Genomic DNA, 13,068 nt, shown 5'->3' with positions numbered 1-13,068 from the left:
CCAGTGCAGGGGCGGGGCCGGTCCGAGGGGACGCCCGCCCGCGGCCAGGGCCACGGGCGGCACCCGGCCCCGCCCCCGCCCCGACCCGTGCCCTGGCCCCGAGCCCCGCCCCCCCCCGGCCCTTAGCCCCGCCCCTCCATTGCAATTAACGCCGTCCCTGACGTTGGCCCCGCCCCTATCCCCGCCCACCCCCGCCCTTGGCCCCGCCCCAGCCGTTCCGCGGACCGTTGGTGGCAGAGCGCTTTATTGGATCGGGGGGGGCCGAGCGGCGGCACCGAGCGCACTCCGGCCCCGGCCCGGGCCCAGCCCGGGCCATGCTCCGGCCTCCGGCCGGCCGCAGCCCCGCTGCCCGGCCGCGCTGCCCGCCTCAGTCCATGGTGGCGGCCTGGAAGAGCTGCAGCAGCTCGCTGTACTCGGGGTCGATGAGGTCCGAGGGCTTCTCCCCGGCGTCCGTGGTGGCCTCGGGGCTGGCCCCCAGGGACATGAGGTACCTGCGGGGACAGCGTCAGCCACGGGCCCCCTGCAGCCCCCGGCACCTCCGGGCCCGGTCGGTGCCCCATCTGGCCACGGGGCTCTGCAAGGCAGGGGGGCCCAGAGCAGTGCTCTCACCGGGCTATGTCAGCGTAGCCGTCGCTGCAGGCCATGTGCAGGGGCGTCCACCCGTTCTCATCCTTCTGGTGGATGTCGGCACCGTACTTAACCAGGAGCTTGACGCAGTCCAAGTTCCCGGTGAGCACAGCCTCGTGGAGGGCTGCCATGCCTGCAAGGAAGGGACGCGTTAGCCCTGTGCCGCGGAAGCACTCCCCGGCTGGTGAGCACAGGTTGTCTGCAGCCCAGGAAAGAGGGGTGCCAGCGAACCGTCGGTATCAGGGAGATGAGTTTGGGAAAAAAAGAAAAAAAAAATCTGCTGCAGGTTTGTTTCCCTTTTACAGCCTAAACGTTGTGTTTCAGAAGGTGCAGCGCCTGGCTCCCATGCTGGGTCAGGCAGGACAGGTTAAGGGACTGCGCCTCAGTGTCTGAGGCTCCTAAAGAGCCCCTCGCCAACAGTCTGACCTGAGACTCTTTCAGGACTCCCACAGGCATAGCAGGAGAGTGAGAGTGAGAGTGAGGGTCTTGCTCTGCTTGTCTTTCAGAAGTCCCTTACAGAGCAAGTGATGAAGCAATCAGCGTACAGAGGAGGAAGCCCGGGTCATTTGAGACCATGCCTCCATGGCCATGTGACAGCAGACGCTGAAGCCAAGTACGAGAAAGAGACACATCTGGGCTCTGAACCAGCCTGTGTGGTTGAAGGCATTCCATAAACAATTTTTAGTGAGGCTGGGTACAAACATAACACAATGCCTTCTTCGTAAACAACTAATTCTGCAAGTCTACAGATCCACACGTGAGAGAGAACGATGTTTGTGAGCAATGGACAGAGCCAGGAACAAGAAGCAGAACCTTGCTTCTCCCCACTCTTTTCATCAAATCAGGACAGGAGATATGAGTCCCATTGCCCAGTCCAGAGCTCTGTGTACTCACCCGTGTTCTCTTTACTGTTACATTTTGCCTGCTCCTTTTCTACGCCACACCACGTTAGGTAGGTGCACTGTCGTGCCTTGGAGGGACCCTGATGGCAAATTTTCCCCTTTCCTGCAGTGTTAAGGGGGGGGGGGGGGGGGGGGGGGGGCGGGGGGGCGCGCCCCCCGGCGGCCCAGTGAGGCAGGACTCTCTCAGGCCCTGCTGGCAATGGTAGGGGGTAGTACTCCTCACTAGGGAGGAAATACAACTTGATTTCAACCTGCCGCCCTGCCCGGGGCAGCCCACATCTGAGCTTTGGCCACGCTGCTCTCTCATCTACCTTGCAGTCCACTGAGCCGTGCCACTGCCAGCCCCAGCAGCACTCACCAGAAGGGTAGATGGTGTCCAGAGCGACCTTCCTGGCACGTATGAACCTGCCCACCTGCTCCAGGTCCCCCTGCCTGATGTGGTCCTGAAAGACGACGTCATTGGGGAAGCGCACGGTGCGCGACGCTCTCAGTCTCTGGGAATACCGACTGTACCGGGGCATTGAGACGGGGAAATAGTCCTTCATGCTGAGCGCAGCCTTAGGACGCTGCCAAGGAAGAAGGGGGCAGAGGCATGCGGGGGGCTGTAGGACAGCCGGGTGGGTCAGTGCTCAGCACTCGCCGGCCTCGAAGCACTGCTCTCCTCTTCTGCCTCGTGGTCCCGTTTTGCCAGTGGAGGGTGGTGGGTGCTGAGCCGGGCAGTGCTGCCGGCCCTCCTGGAGCCTGTCCCCTCCTGGAGCCTGTCCCCTCCTGGAGCCTGTCGTGGGTGCGTGCCCCTCACCGCAGGGCCCCTCGCAGAATGCAGGGGTGGTGCTGGCCTCGCGCAGCTCCCTCAGGCTCTGGGCCCAGGACTGAGCGCTCCCCCGGCACATCGCGTTATATAGTCTCCTGCAGCTATTTTGAGTTGGTGCAGCTCATGCTATTTGCCGTGATACTTTGTAATTGAGCCGCCCAGGCCGGTAGCCTCCCACTTTTGGGCAGAGGATGATGGCTCATCTTACTGCCCACCTGTTGATGTGCCCATCCAAGGAGTCAAATCTGTTGCATGGCTAGCCTTCAGAGGAGCCCAGGACCCCGAAAACAGAACTGCCCAGCAGCAAGTCCTCACAGCACCACGAGCACGCCAGGGAGAAGACACAAATACGATCACCAGGAGAGGGGAACTAGCCACTCATGTACTGAGTAGCGAGCGTAACAGACATGTCAGCGCCGTGGTGCCAAATACATTCAGAGCTAAGTCACTTTCCTGTAGTTGCGTCAGCTGACTTGAAAGGGAGCAGCATGAGCTGTGCTTCCCCGCACGACCGCAGGACCGAGCACAGCGAGGCACGGAGCACGCTGCAGCACCGCGGTACCGCCGCTGGCCTCGCGAGGACAGGGTGCTGCTGGTGCTCCTGATGCAGACGCAGAACCAAAGAGTACAGTGCCTGTCCTCGGTGCCCAGCGCCGCAGTCCTGCTTCAGACTTTGTACTGGCTGCTGCGTCAGGGTAGGCTTCTACAGGACAGTTTCAGGAGAATAGCGCTGCCACCAGCTGCTGCTTTTGTCAAAGGCCTGAAACGGGCCATCTACTCCGAGGAATCTTTCAGATCAGCCAGCAGCCAAGGGTTCAAGCAACAACTGCTCCTCCATCCTTTTTCCTGTCATAGTTTAGCCATTTCAGACACACAAGCATGTTGCATTGTTTCGCACTGACGGGGCCTGCCCAGCAGCACGTCACGAGCAATCCCTGCCCCACGTTAAGTCAGAGCATTCATTCTGCGCTGCTGCAGCTTCACCTTGCGCCAGCTCCTGCCACGTCAGCCTGTCTCACACCTGGGAACGGCCTGCTGCAGCTGTTCATCTTCTGGCAAATACACTGATCTTTTCGCTGCGTCTGCTCAGCCCTGCTTCAGGCACCACACGACAGGAGGCTGAACTGTCTGCTGCGGAGACAGAACACTTCCAGCCTGCCGTCTCGCACCAGCGCTGAGTTGTGTACACAAGATGACTCTCATGGAGCCCTGCTCCGCCAAGAGCAGCTGTGGTGCATGAGAAAAGCTCCCATCCACTGAGCAGGTCTCAGACTATAAACAAAAGAGAATCGCTGCAGAGTTCAGCCTTGTTTACTCTTTTAGTCACTCCACAAAATGGACCTTTTCGAGCTGATTTCTAGGCAGGAGCACTCCCATGGAAATTCTTACTTCTCTTTCTCTCCTCCCTCAAAATTCAAAGCAGCTTTCTTATTCAAAGCTGCTGCTAACAGCCAGCCCTTAAGAGGCCAGAGAGCGCCTGCCCTCTTCAGGTGTCGCAGTGTTTATCAGCAGCCCCAGCACTGCTGCTCTGAAGGTTGCTTCACACCAGGACAAGACCGAGAAGGGTCCTTGCTCCCAGGTAACCACAGCAGGTCAGAGCCCAGTGTTGCGCCACACTTGTGTTCTACTATTCCAGTGCCCCCATGTTAGGTGACTGGCACCAGTAGCCTCCCGAGGTGCCCTCCAGATTCACTAGGCCTCCCCATGTGACATTTATAGCATATTTCCTTACAAAAATATTTTCAGCAGTAAGTGACTGGTGTGGAAATAGCAATGTAGCTCACTGGATCATGTGAGCCTGACTACCAGCACTACATGCAGTCCCAGGTTTCCCTGTAGGCAAATTCCTTGGTTAACTGCTCAAGAGCAATGAGGTCCCACCACCCCAAGCCAGCTGGCAACCAGAGCAGCTTACACTCAGAGGCCCAGCCAATGCATGCTTACTGCTCACAGAGCTGTTGGTTGTGTACCTCTAACAGCTCATTTAATCTGAGCCTGACATGGTCTCCTGAATTTTAATGTATAGATCAGTTAATAGACATTGCTTCATGCTGCTTAAGATATCAACAGCCACCTGCAGAATTGGATGTACTCAGAAAGTTTCTCTCAAAAATATAGTACCTAGTGAGAGCTTGGAAAGCTGATGGTCTTTTCTAACACCACTTTGGTAGAATCAGTTGAGAACCATCCTGGAACTCTGATCTTCTTCCAGCTCAGGTCCAAATACTCATTCCAGGTCCCAACAGACAGAGACAGAGTAGTATTAAAATCTCAACTTTATTCGGCCAACAAATGCAGTTCCAATGTTATTATAGCGGAATGCTAAGAGCAAGCCTGACACTGATCAGGCCTTTGAGGCACTCCCTTGTTCAAGTTCCTCCCCCAAACCCAGTAATTTTAAGTTCCGTGTTTGTTTTGTGTTTGATGTATTTTTAAATCAGGCCCTCCCACCCCCCACCTGCCTGGTCAGCCCATTCAAAATAATGCATGTAAAGTGACTGCAGAATAGTCTTGCATTTGATCAAAAGGATGGCAACACAGCTTGGTCTCATCTAAACTGGTAAGCCAGCAATCACCTCCACCCTCAGAGCCTGCCACAGCCAGTGCACATAGTATTCCACCCTTCCAGGTGTTTCAAATAGTCATCTCCAGATGTCTTAAGGTACAGGGAAAAGCTGGCCTACATGAAGAGAAGCACCTTCATAACCACCTTCCACCAGGACTGATGCAGTCAGCCTAATCCTTCTTCCCTTACAGAAGCTGAATCCAGGGAAGAGCAGCTGAGACCAATAAGGAACCTGCCAGGTGGTAAAAATCAGCTACAGGCTTTAGTTTTCAAAGATAAAAGGAAAAAGCTTTCTTGCAAGGTATTAGTGGCAAGGCTCCAACATGTTGGGCTATTAAACTCATGCTACCACTTCACAACCTGCTTCTATCCAGAAGAACAGAATACTTGAAACAAAAAGCTGTGTACAAAAAAAGTACATCACAATAAAAAAAAATGAACCCAGCTGGCACAGCTGGCTACCTAGTGACAGATCCCTTTTGAAAAGTGAAAGAAAAAGATAGTCAAGTGTAGAGAGAAGTGAGGGTGAAGTGTTACTTTAAAAGCCAATCCCTGGATTTCCAGTCATTCACTTTGTTTTAAATCTTAATGGGTTTCTGACTCACTGGCCTGCATAACAGCAGCCAATTTAGTGTCTGATTTTTGGGTGATGTAGATCAGTCTTCTTTACAACTCATCCTTTTGGATTTTCTGCTCATCATCACCTTCCTCAAGGTCCGTTTCTTCATCTGTCTCCAGATCCTCTAGATCCTGTGTAGTAGACAAAGATAACTACTTGTTTCTGGCATATTAATCAGATCCAAAACCAAATAATGATCAGTTTCCCTAACATATTTGCTGCTACCATGTCAACAAGACATCCAGAGACTACCAAGAGTACTCAGTTTGGGAAGTTACAGGTTGGAACCCTCTGAAAAGCAGTACCATAATCTCTAACACCCTCCACCCAGGCAGGTGAGGAGCTTCCAACTAAATGTACAGCATATGTGACATTCATCACAGCACTCAAGTTCAAGGCAGTGAGCAAGAGCTCTTAAAGTCCTATATACTCCAGCAGTTTGCACAATGACCAAAGGCAGCCTGTTTAAGTTTAGAGGTTATTGTACCAATAGTTTCCATACTCTTGTATTTTTGCCTCTCAAGAGGTATTTCACACCCAGCCCAAGTATTCTTAATAAGAAAGTCCATCACAACAGGCCAGTACATAGCCAGGCTGCAAATGAACTGACAGGTCGCGTTTTATGGTGTAGGCATATGGTGTAGCACTTTTGCTCACCAATAACCTTTCCTGACACCCAGGATCTTCAGGGCTTAGGATTTGATCACTCTACCCAAACCAACCCATACTCTGCATTTTGCAGAGCTAGAGCACCATATTAATATTACTCACATCATCAGCTGCTGCCCCATCCTGTCCTCCACTCTCCAAGAATTTTTTGAATCCTTCTAGCGTCCTTTCCCCATTATAGTCAATTACCTACACAGGAAAACACATCAAGACAACTGTTACAGGCACCTACAGAACCACACCCCTGGAGAGGAGAATTCTCTTTCTGAGCAACGGTTAACATGCCAAGCAAAAGGGAATTTAAAAATTCACCTTCACCCATATGAGACGAAGGAAAACAGCTCAGCCACTAGACTTCAGAGATCACTGCGAGGAGAGAATAGCCTGCAGATGAGCACACTGTCTTCTGCTATACTTCCTCTTTTCCCCCACTCCCACTTCCCATCCCCAAACTGTTACCTACAACCCAGCCCCCTCCCCCCCCGAAAGGGTCTCAAATGCCCTGTAGACCTGATGTATTCTATCCCTACAGAAGGAAAAGCCCTCCCACAAGCCTCTGTCCAAAAAGGAACTCAAATAGGCAACTTCAGCATATCTAGTGCTCCCTCATTATTTGATCTGTAGAAGTGTCAGCTGCCTTCTTACATTTCTGCCAGAGCCTGCAGGGAAGAACTTGAGTGTGGGAAAGCTGTGGATTTTCACTGCTTCTACTTCATTGGCTGTTGAATCCATCTTGGCAATGACAATGTTCTCGTGGTCCCTGTAGGTCTCTCCCAGCTTGTCCCAGATAGGAGCCAGCTGCTTACAGTGACCACACCAGGGGGCATCTGTTAATTAACAAACATATTTAGCACCAACTACCCAATAAGTTAACACCACACACCACCTAGACCCCATGCCAGACAAGAGTTCAATTTTGTTTTCAACTGATGCACTCCCTTTGTGGCTAAGACTCTAAGATGCTTTCTCCCCAGTCCTGGTCACAGAGCATTTTGGCACTCCTTTTATACCAGTTACTTGGAATTCATTGTTGAAAAATACTTACAGAACTCCACAAAAACATTCTTATTCTCATCAAAAGCAACTTCTTCAAAATTCTTCCCAACTAGAACTTTGACAGGCTGTTTGTCCCAGTCTTCAGGAAGATCTTGGCTCATCAGATGGGGCTGGAATAGAAAGTGAAATTCAGACACATGCAATCTACTATACAGCTACTTGGAACGTCCATGAATCACATAGGCTGGAAAGCCTGAGTTAACCATACCCAAGTGCCCGCAGTCATAGACTACAAGCAAATCAGATACATCAGTCACTTCCTCTTCTGCTAATATAAAGCCTACTCTCCACCCTGAAGTGTGAAAATGGGTGCTTTTGTGTGGAAAGAACTGCAGTTTTAGCTCTGGCAGAAATATTGTTTCCTTCCCACAATGTTATTCTCTAAGGACAGAGCTTAGCTAAACAGTCATTGGTGGAGTCAGATGCATGTAGCTACCTCCACCAAATTAGAGCCAAAAGCTCTTTTAACTGTGCAAGTTAATACCTTCCATGGCTTATTAGTAGAAGGAACAGCACAGCTCCAAGAAGCAGGAAGAGCAGACCTCAATTGTACTCAGCTACCAGCACGTAACTTGCTTTCCTACAGTCTTCATGCCCCAGTGGCTTTACACTATTTTCAGCACAAAGGCTGCTAGATATCCTGTACATTAGTTGCGTGAGTTGCACATTTCATACAGCTCTTCACAGGGAAGATTTTTAGCACTTACTCAGCCAGTAGGTTTAGCATTAGCAGCATTGTTACCTTGATCTTGCCCTCCAGGAATTTATTACAGAACTCTCTGATCTTGTCTGCTGTGAGGTCATCTGATTCAGGTTTGTATTTGGTCATTTCTTCCTCCAGGGTGATCAGACGTACAGCTGGACATTCTTCTTTCTTCAGGCCAAAGAACTCCAAAATCCTTTGATTGTCACTGTGGTCACTGTCTATGAAGATGAACAGGATCTTTGGAGGAAAGAGATAACATGATGAAGACAGGTATCTCTTGGCTAACAATACTTAACACAAACACCTGTAGAGCTAGACAGGAGCTAAACAGCCAAGCCTGTTAGGAAGGCACCCTGTCACAGCACACACGCTAAAGCTGCAATGCTTTAAGCAGCACACGTGCAAACCTGGCATCAATGCTTCTTCTTGATGTGACTTAAAGTCATAAGTTAACTACTATTCCTTAATTGGTTATACAAGCCAGTGACTCAGACACCTATTACCAAGAGAGGCAGAGGAAGTGCTAGCTTCAAGTCTTCCTCCACAGCTGTTAAGTGGGTATAGACAGAGTGCGCTACAGTTCTGTAGGAGGTGGTCACATAATTCAGTCCCAGAAGTCCATCTTACCTTCCCTTTGAAGCTTCCAGCTGCACTCTTGAAATTATCCAGTTTCCCTTGATAGTCAGACACACTTTTTGGTAAGAACAGCAGAATATGAGTCTTGATCTCTCCTCCAAAGATTTTGGGAGCAGTCTGAGGAGTAGAAAATAAAACCGAAAATGAAGCTTGGCTCTGCTATTCTCATTAGACCACAGAAGTCAGAATACCGCAGAACTGCTTTGAACAGCAAGCTTATACCTCCTTTCTCTTGTGTTCTTCCTTCACTTGATTCAGCTCTAGCATAAGCAATTTTTAGACCACTCCATAACATCAAACTAGTGTCAGCTCCAAGATAAAAGCTGAATCTACATGTTAAGCTTTGTTGTATTCATACAGTAGCTATGGAAGAAGGCCTCAAATATCAGAACACCTACCTGTTCAGTGAACTCTATAACCAGAGGCAACTGATTAGACTTGATGAAGTTCAGTAAGTTATCTTTTGTGAGATCCCCTTCAAAGTTGTTACGGCCTTCATCAAACTGCAAAGAGAAATATGGTCACCACATTTTCACATAAAGTGAAAATCAAGATTCTCTACCGCCTGGCAAGCAGTTGTAAATCACTCCCTAACAGCCAGACAGACATCCAGCTTACATCTTAACACTGCTCTGCAGAAGCATGAAACTATTTGTGAAACAGGTCACCAATAAGGACTTTTTGTAGTGGTCTTACAGCACTGTAAAAGGCATTAGGTAGACCAGTGAGGAGTTTCCAGAGCACGGACAGCTTCCTGCTTAGGAGTTTGCAGCACCAGAGTAGATATGCACACATTAACTGGCCAGTGCTATGAAAGAAGTCCAACAGCAAAGCCTCACCATGCTGTGAAAGTAAATAGTAACTTACTGAGCTCTACACGGTTGGTTCAGCCTCTATTGTTAGAGCAGACAGCACACGTTCAACACATTGCACTATTGGTGCCAAATCCCTTTTTATATTAGACTAACACCTGCATCTGATCAGGATTCTCAGAACCCGCCTGGCAGCCTGGAAAGGGAAGTAGCTTTAAAGGAACATCAAGGTCAAAGAGAGGATGTGCAGAACACAGCAGTCCCATGGCACAGCAACCCTCAAGTTACTAGCAGAAGCAAGATAGTGGACTCCAATAACCTTCTATCAGAGGAAGCAAAAAAATCACAGCTGAAAAGCTGAGCAAAACACTAAATATTTTAAAGTAGCTATGAAGTTACTTTTCAGAATATTGCTCATGTCCTTAAAAAGCTGTACATGCAAGAAGAGCAGGGTACAGGTAGTAATTCAGCCAAGAACCAAATACTGCTCTTCTTCCCCAGCCCCAGCTTTCCCAGCTGTGAGATCCTAGCATCTCAAACTTGTTAGCCAGGTAATAGCTGGATGGGGCTTTGAGCAACCTGGTCTAGGGAAAGGTGTCCCTGTCCATGACAGGGAGGTTCAAATTAGATTATCTTTAAGGTCCTTTCCAACCCAAAATATTCTGATCCTGTGATAGGATACTTGCACCCTTGGCCATACCAATCTGAAGAACCCTCTGACCTACTAACCACAAAGTTAACTACAATTTCAGACGTATAGTGAAATGAAACAAGCTATTTCAGCTGGAATAATGAAGTAGGAATTCATTAAGTTCTTTAGCCTACCTTAGGCCAGACTGACAACTGTCATTAGATTACATCTATCAGTTTGAACCCAAAGCTGCATTCTATCCTACCTTGCTGCACCCATATGTGCAGTACAACCTAACCTAAGGAACCTTGACTTGTCTTCTCAAACCTAAAATTTCAACCCCCCTCTTGGCTTTTAAGAGGCAAGACAACATCAGGAAGTTTGTTCCCAATTCTGTAGATGACCAATGTCCCTTCACACATAATCCAACAGCCCCAGCCTTGTCAGCTGAAGCTGCAAATCCTCTTAGGAACTCTGCTGTAATCACTAAGCAGCAGAACCCACAGCAATGAGAGACAGAACTCCTGGAAGCAGACATCAACTGACTGCAGAGCTCAGTAATGGGTGCATTTAAAGCAACTTTGTTAAGCCACAATCTAACAGAATATCATGGCAAGTCATCAAGAACTTGGCTATCGTTCTGTTTAAGGCCTTTAAAGCTCAAAAAGGGACACAGAAGACCTTAGTTATAGCCATAAGTACTTTAAAGATTGTGTGGACCATTACTGCACTGCAGCCCGAAACTAGAGAAACGGGAAAGTGAAAGTGAAGAAACCTTCTGGATGCAAAGCTCAGCAGTCTCAAAGGCAAGGCACAGCCAGGAAACTGCCGAGGCCGCCCTCTGCTGTCCAAAGGCCACTCCCCAGCCTACTGCCAAGGGACTCGGCTCCACTGTCCCCAAACAGGACCACAGGCTCTGCTTTTCCCCCCTCCTCCAGTCTCTGAGGCTTGGAAACAGCTTGAAAATTAGACTGACAGCACAGAATCTTCTGCAGTTTCATCCAGAAGCACCCTCTTAAATCTAGTTCTATTTAGAGAAGAGGTAAGACAAGGAAAAAGACTCAAGGTGTGGTGGTCACGTTTGCACAAACCCATACCTTCTTGAAAAGGACCACTCCATCTTTGCTAAGCTGGTACTTAGAAAAGACTTCATCACTGGAGGAAATCCCAAAAGGAATGTCATCCACAGATTCTGCTGCCAACAAGAACTCCTTTGCAGCCTCTGATGTCAAATCCTGGAGAATAAAGGAAAGCATTACACATGAGACACAAACCAAAGCATAAACATCCCAGGGCTTACCAGCCTGAGAACTTGAAGATCAAGAAAGACAGGACAGCAAGTGTTTCACAACTTATGAGGAGCCTTCCCCAGCTGTCAGATCCCCATTGGGCAGAAGCAGGAAAGGCACTAAATACACATGAGAGCTTCTCAAAGGGAAGCACCAACTCTACCTTAAAGAAGCCAATGACAGCCACTTCATTGGAGTCCACTAACGTCTCTGCTGCAGCAACATCTGTCAGAGTAGTTGCAGCCGGGCCGGTGCGTTTCTTCAGCCAGCTGACAATGTCATCTGCTTCTCTGCCAGCTACAGCAGAAAGATAAAGAACACCAGTTCACTTTTTATCCCCCAACTAAGAATACAAAACTCCAAAGTCTTCAGAGAGACTGCTCAGCAGCTGGCTGATAGCTTGGGAAGAACTGAGATATTGTTTACGCAACTCTCTCCCCCCTCCTAGCATAATTAAGTGCATCCATAATTGTCAAGTCACTGCACAAGAGCTCTCAGGAATCCACTCTTCTCACAACTAGTCTAGCCCAAGCATGCTCATAAACTTTGATCAGCAACAGAGAACTGCTGAGATTCTACTGCTGTTTCAAGGGAACATGCCATGCTTTCCTTTCAAAATTCAGCGCTCTGCAGATTATCCTCAGAGCCTGAAGCCATGTGTCTTAACACAGCACAGCTCATCTCTGCTGTGCCTTAAGTCTTGGTCTCGATCATCCTTTTGCCTGAAGCTTTCTGTTTGGTCCTTTACCCAGCCACCCAAGCGCTTTTCGGTGCCACATTTATTGCGCGGCATCAAGCCAAGGAACAGAGGAGGCTTGGAACGCTCTGCTTTCCCACAGCGGGACAGCTCTGTCTTCCTTAGCTCCCTGCAGGGATCTCTGCAGGTTCGTTGGTCTGTTGGAGGCAGGCTCACCTTCGGGGTCTGTTGGAGGCAGGCAGCACCCCCCGGGAACGCACCCACGGCCCCGCTCACGTGCCCTGCCCGGGCACAGCAGGCTCCGCTCCCAGCAGCTCGCCGTGGACCTTGTCCGGCCCCGGCCGAGCCACGTGTGAGCCCGGCGCGGGCCCGGCCGCCACGTCGCTGCCCTCTGCCCCCGGCGGCGCTCACCTGTGTACTCGCGGGGGGCCGCCCGGTCGCCGTTGCGGAAGAACTTGATGGTGGGGTACCCGCGCACGCCGAACTGCTGCGCCAGCTCCGACTCCTCGGTGGCGTCCACCTTGGCCAGGCGGATCTCCGAGCCCTCCGCCCGCAGCTTCGCCGCCGCCTTCGCGTACTCGGGGGCCAGCGCCTTGCAGTGCCCGCACCACGGAGCGTCTGCGGGCGGGGCGGGGCCGTCAGCGGCTCGGAGCGGACCGGACGGCCCCGCGCCCCCCGCCCCGGCCCCCCGCCCGGCTCGCCCCCCGCCCGGCCCCGCCGCCCCCGCGCTCACAGAACTCGACGAGCAGGTAGCGGTGCGCCGCCAGCGCCTGCTCGAAGGAGGCGGCGCGCAGCACCAGGACGCCGTCCTCCTCCTCCTCGGCGGGCGGCTCGGCGCGGAGCAGCGCGGGCGCGAGGCACAGCAGCAGCGCCACGATCGGGCGCAGCAGCGCGGCCATGGCGGGACGGGACGGGCCGGGACGGGGCGGCCACGGCGCCGCCTCCGCTTATAAACCCGCCTCCCCCGGCCGCCGCCGCGCCCCATTGGCCGCGCCGCGCTGGCGCCGCCGCCGCCTGCCATTGGCTCGGGCCGGCCGCGCGGCTCCC

The 13,068-nt window shown here is 51.3% G+C and overlaps 2 protein-coding genes across 2 annotated transcripts; both read right to left on the bottom strand.

Annotated features, from left to right (window-relative positions):
- Positions 1–277: 277 nt before the first annotated feature.
- Positions 278–2,383, bottom strand: PPP1R27 (protein phosphatase 1 regulatory subunit 27). Its single transcript, XM_035312622.1, has 3 exons — positions 1,888–2,383; positions 610–760; positions 278–491 (listed from the first exon to the last, which is right to left on the bottom strand). Exons 1-3 carry the CDS (start codon positions 2,072–2,074, stop codon positions 368–370), a joined length of 462 nt encoding a protein of 153 aa, XP_035168513.1. The 5' UTR covers positions 2,075–2,383; the 3' UTR covers positions 278–367.
- Positions 2,384–4,598: 2,215 nt separating this feature from the next.
- Positions 4,599–12,955, bottom strand: P4HB (prolyl 4-hydroxylase subunit beta). The gene is made up of 11 exons (XM_035312617.1): positions 12,755–12,955; positions 12,433–12,639; positions 11,488–11,621; positions 11,133–11,270; positions 8,991–9,095; positions 8,584–8,709; positions 7,993–8,193; positions 7,240–7,360; positions 6,840–7,021; positions 6,297–6,383; positions 4,599–5,656 (listed from the first exon to the last, which is right to left on the bottom strand). The coding sequence occupies exons 1-11, from the start codon at positions 12,918–12,920 to the stop codon at positions 5,573–5,575; spliced, it is 1,551 nt and encodes a 516-aa protein (XP_035168508.1). The 5' UTR covers positions 12,921–12,955; the 3' UTR covers positions 4,599–5,572.
- Positions 12,956–13,068: the final 113 nt, after the last annotated feature.

The sequence above is a fragment of the Oxyura jamaicensis genome (assembly GCF_011077185.1).
Source record: "Oxyura jamaicensis isolate SHBP4307 breed ruddy duck chromosome 18 unlocalized genomic scaffold, BPBGC_Ojam_1.0 oxy18_random_OJ166, whole genome shotgun sequence".
NCBI classification, from domain to species: Eukaryota; Metazoa; Chordata; class Aves; order Anseriformes; family Anatidae; genus Oxyura; species Oxyura jamaicensis.
This window is presented reverse-complemented; position numbering and strand designations above follow the sequence as displayed.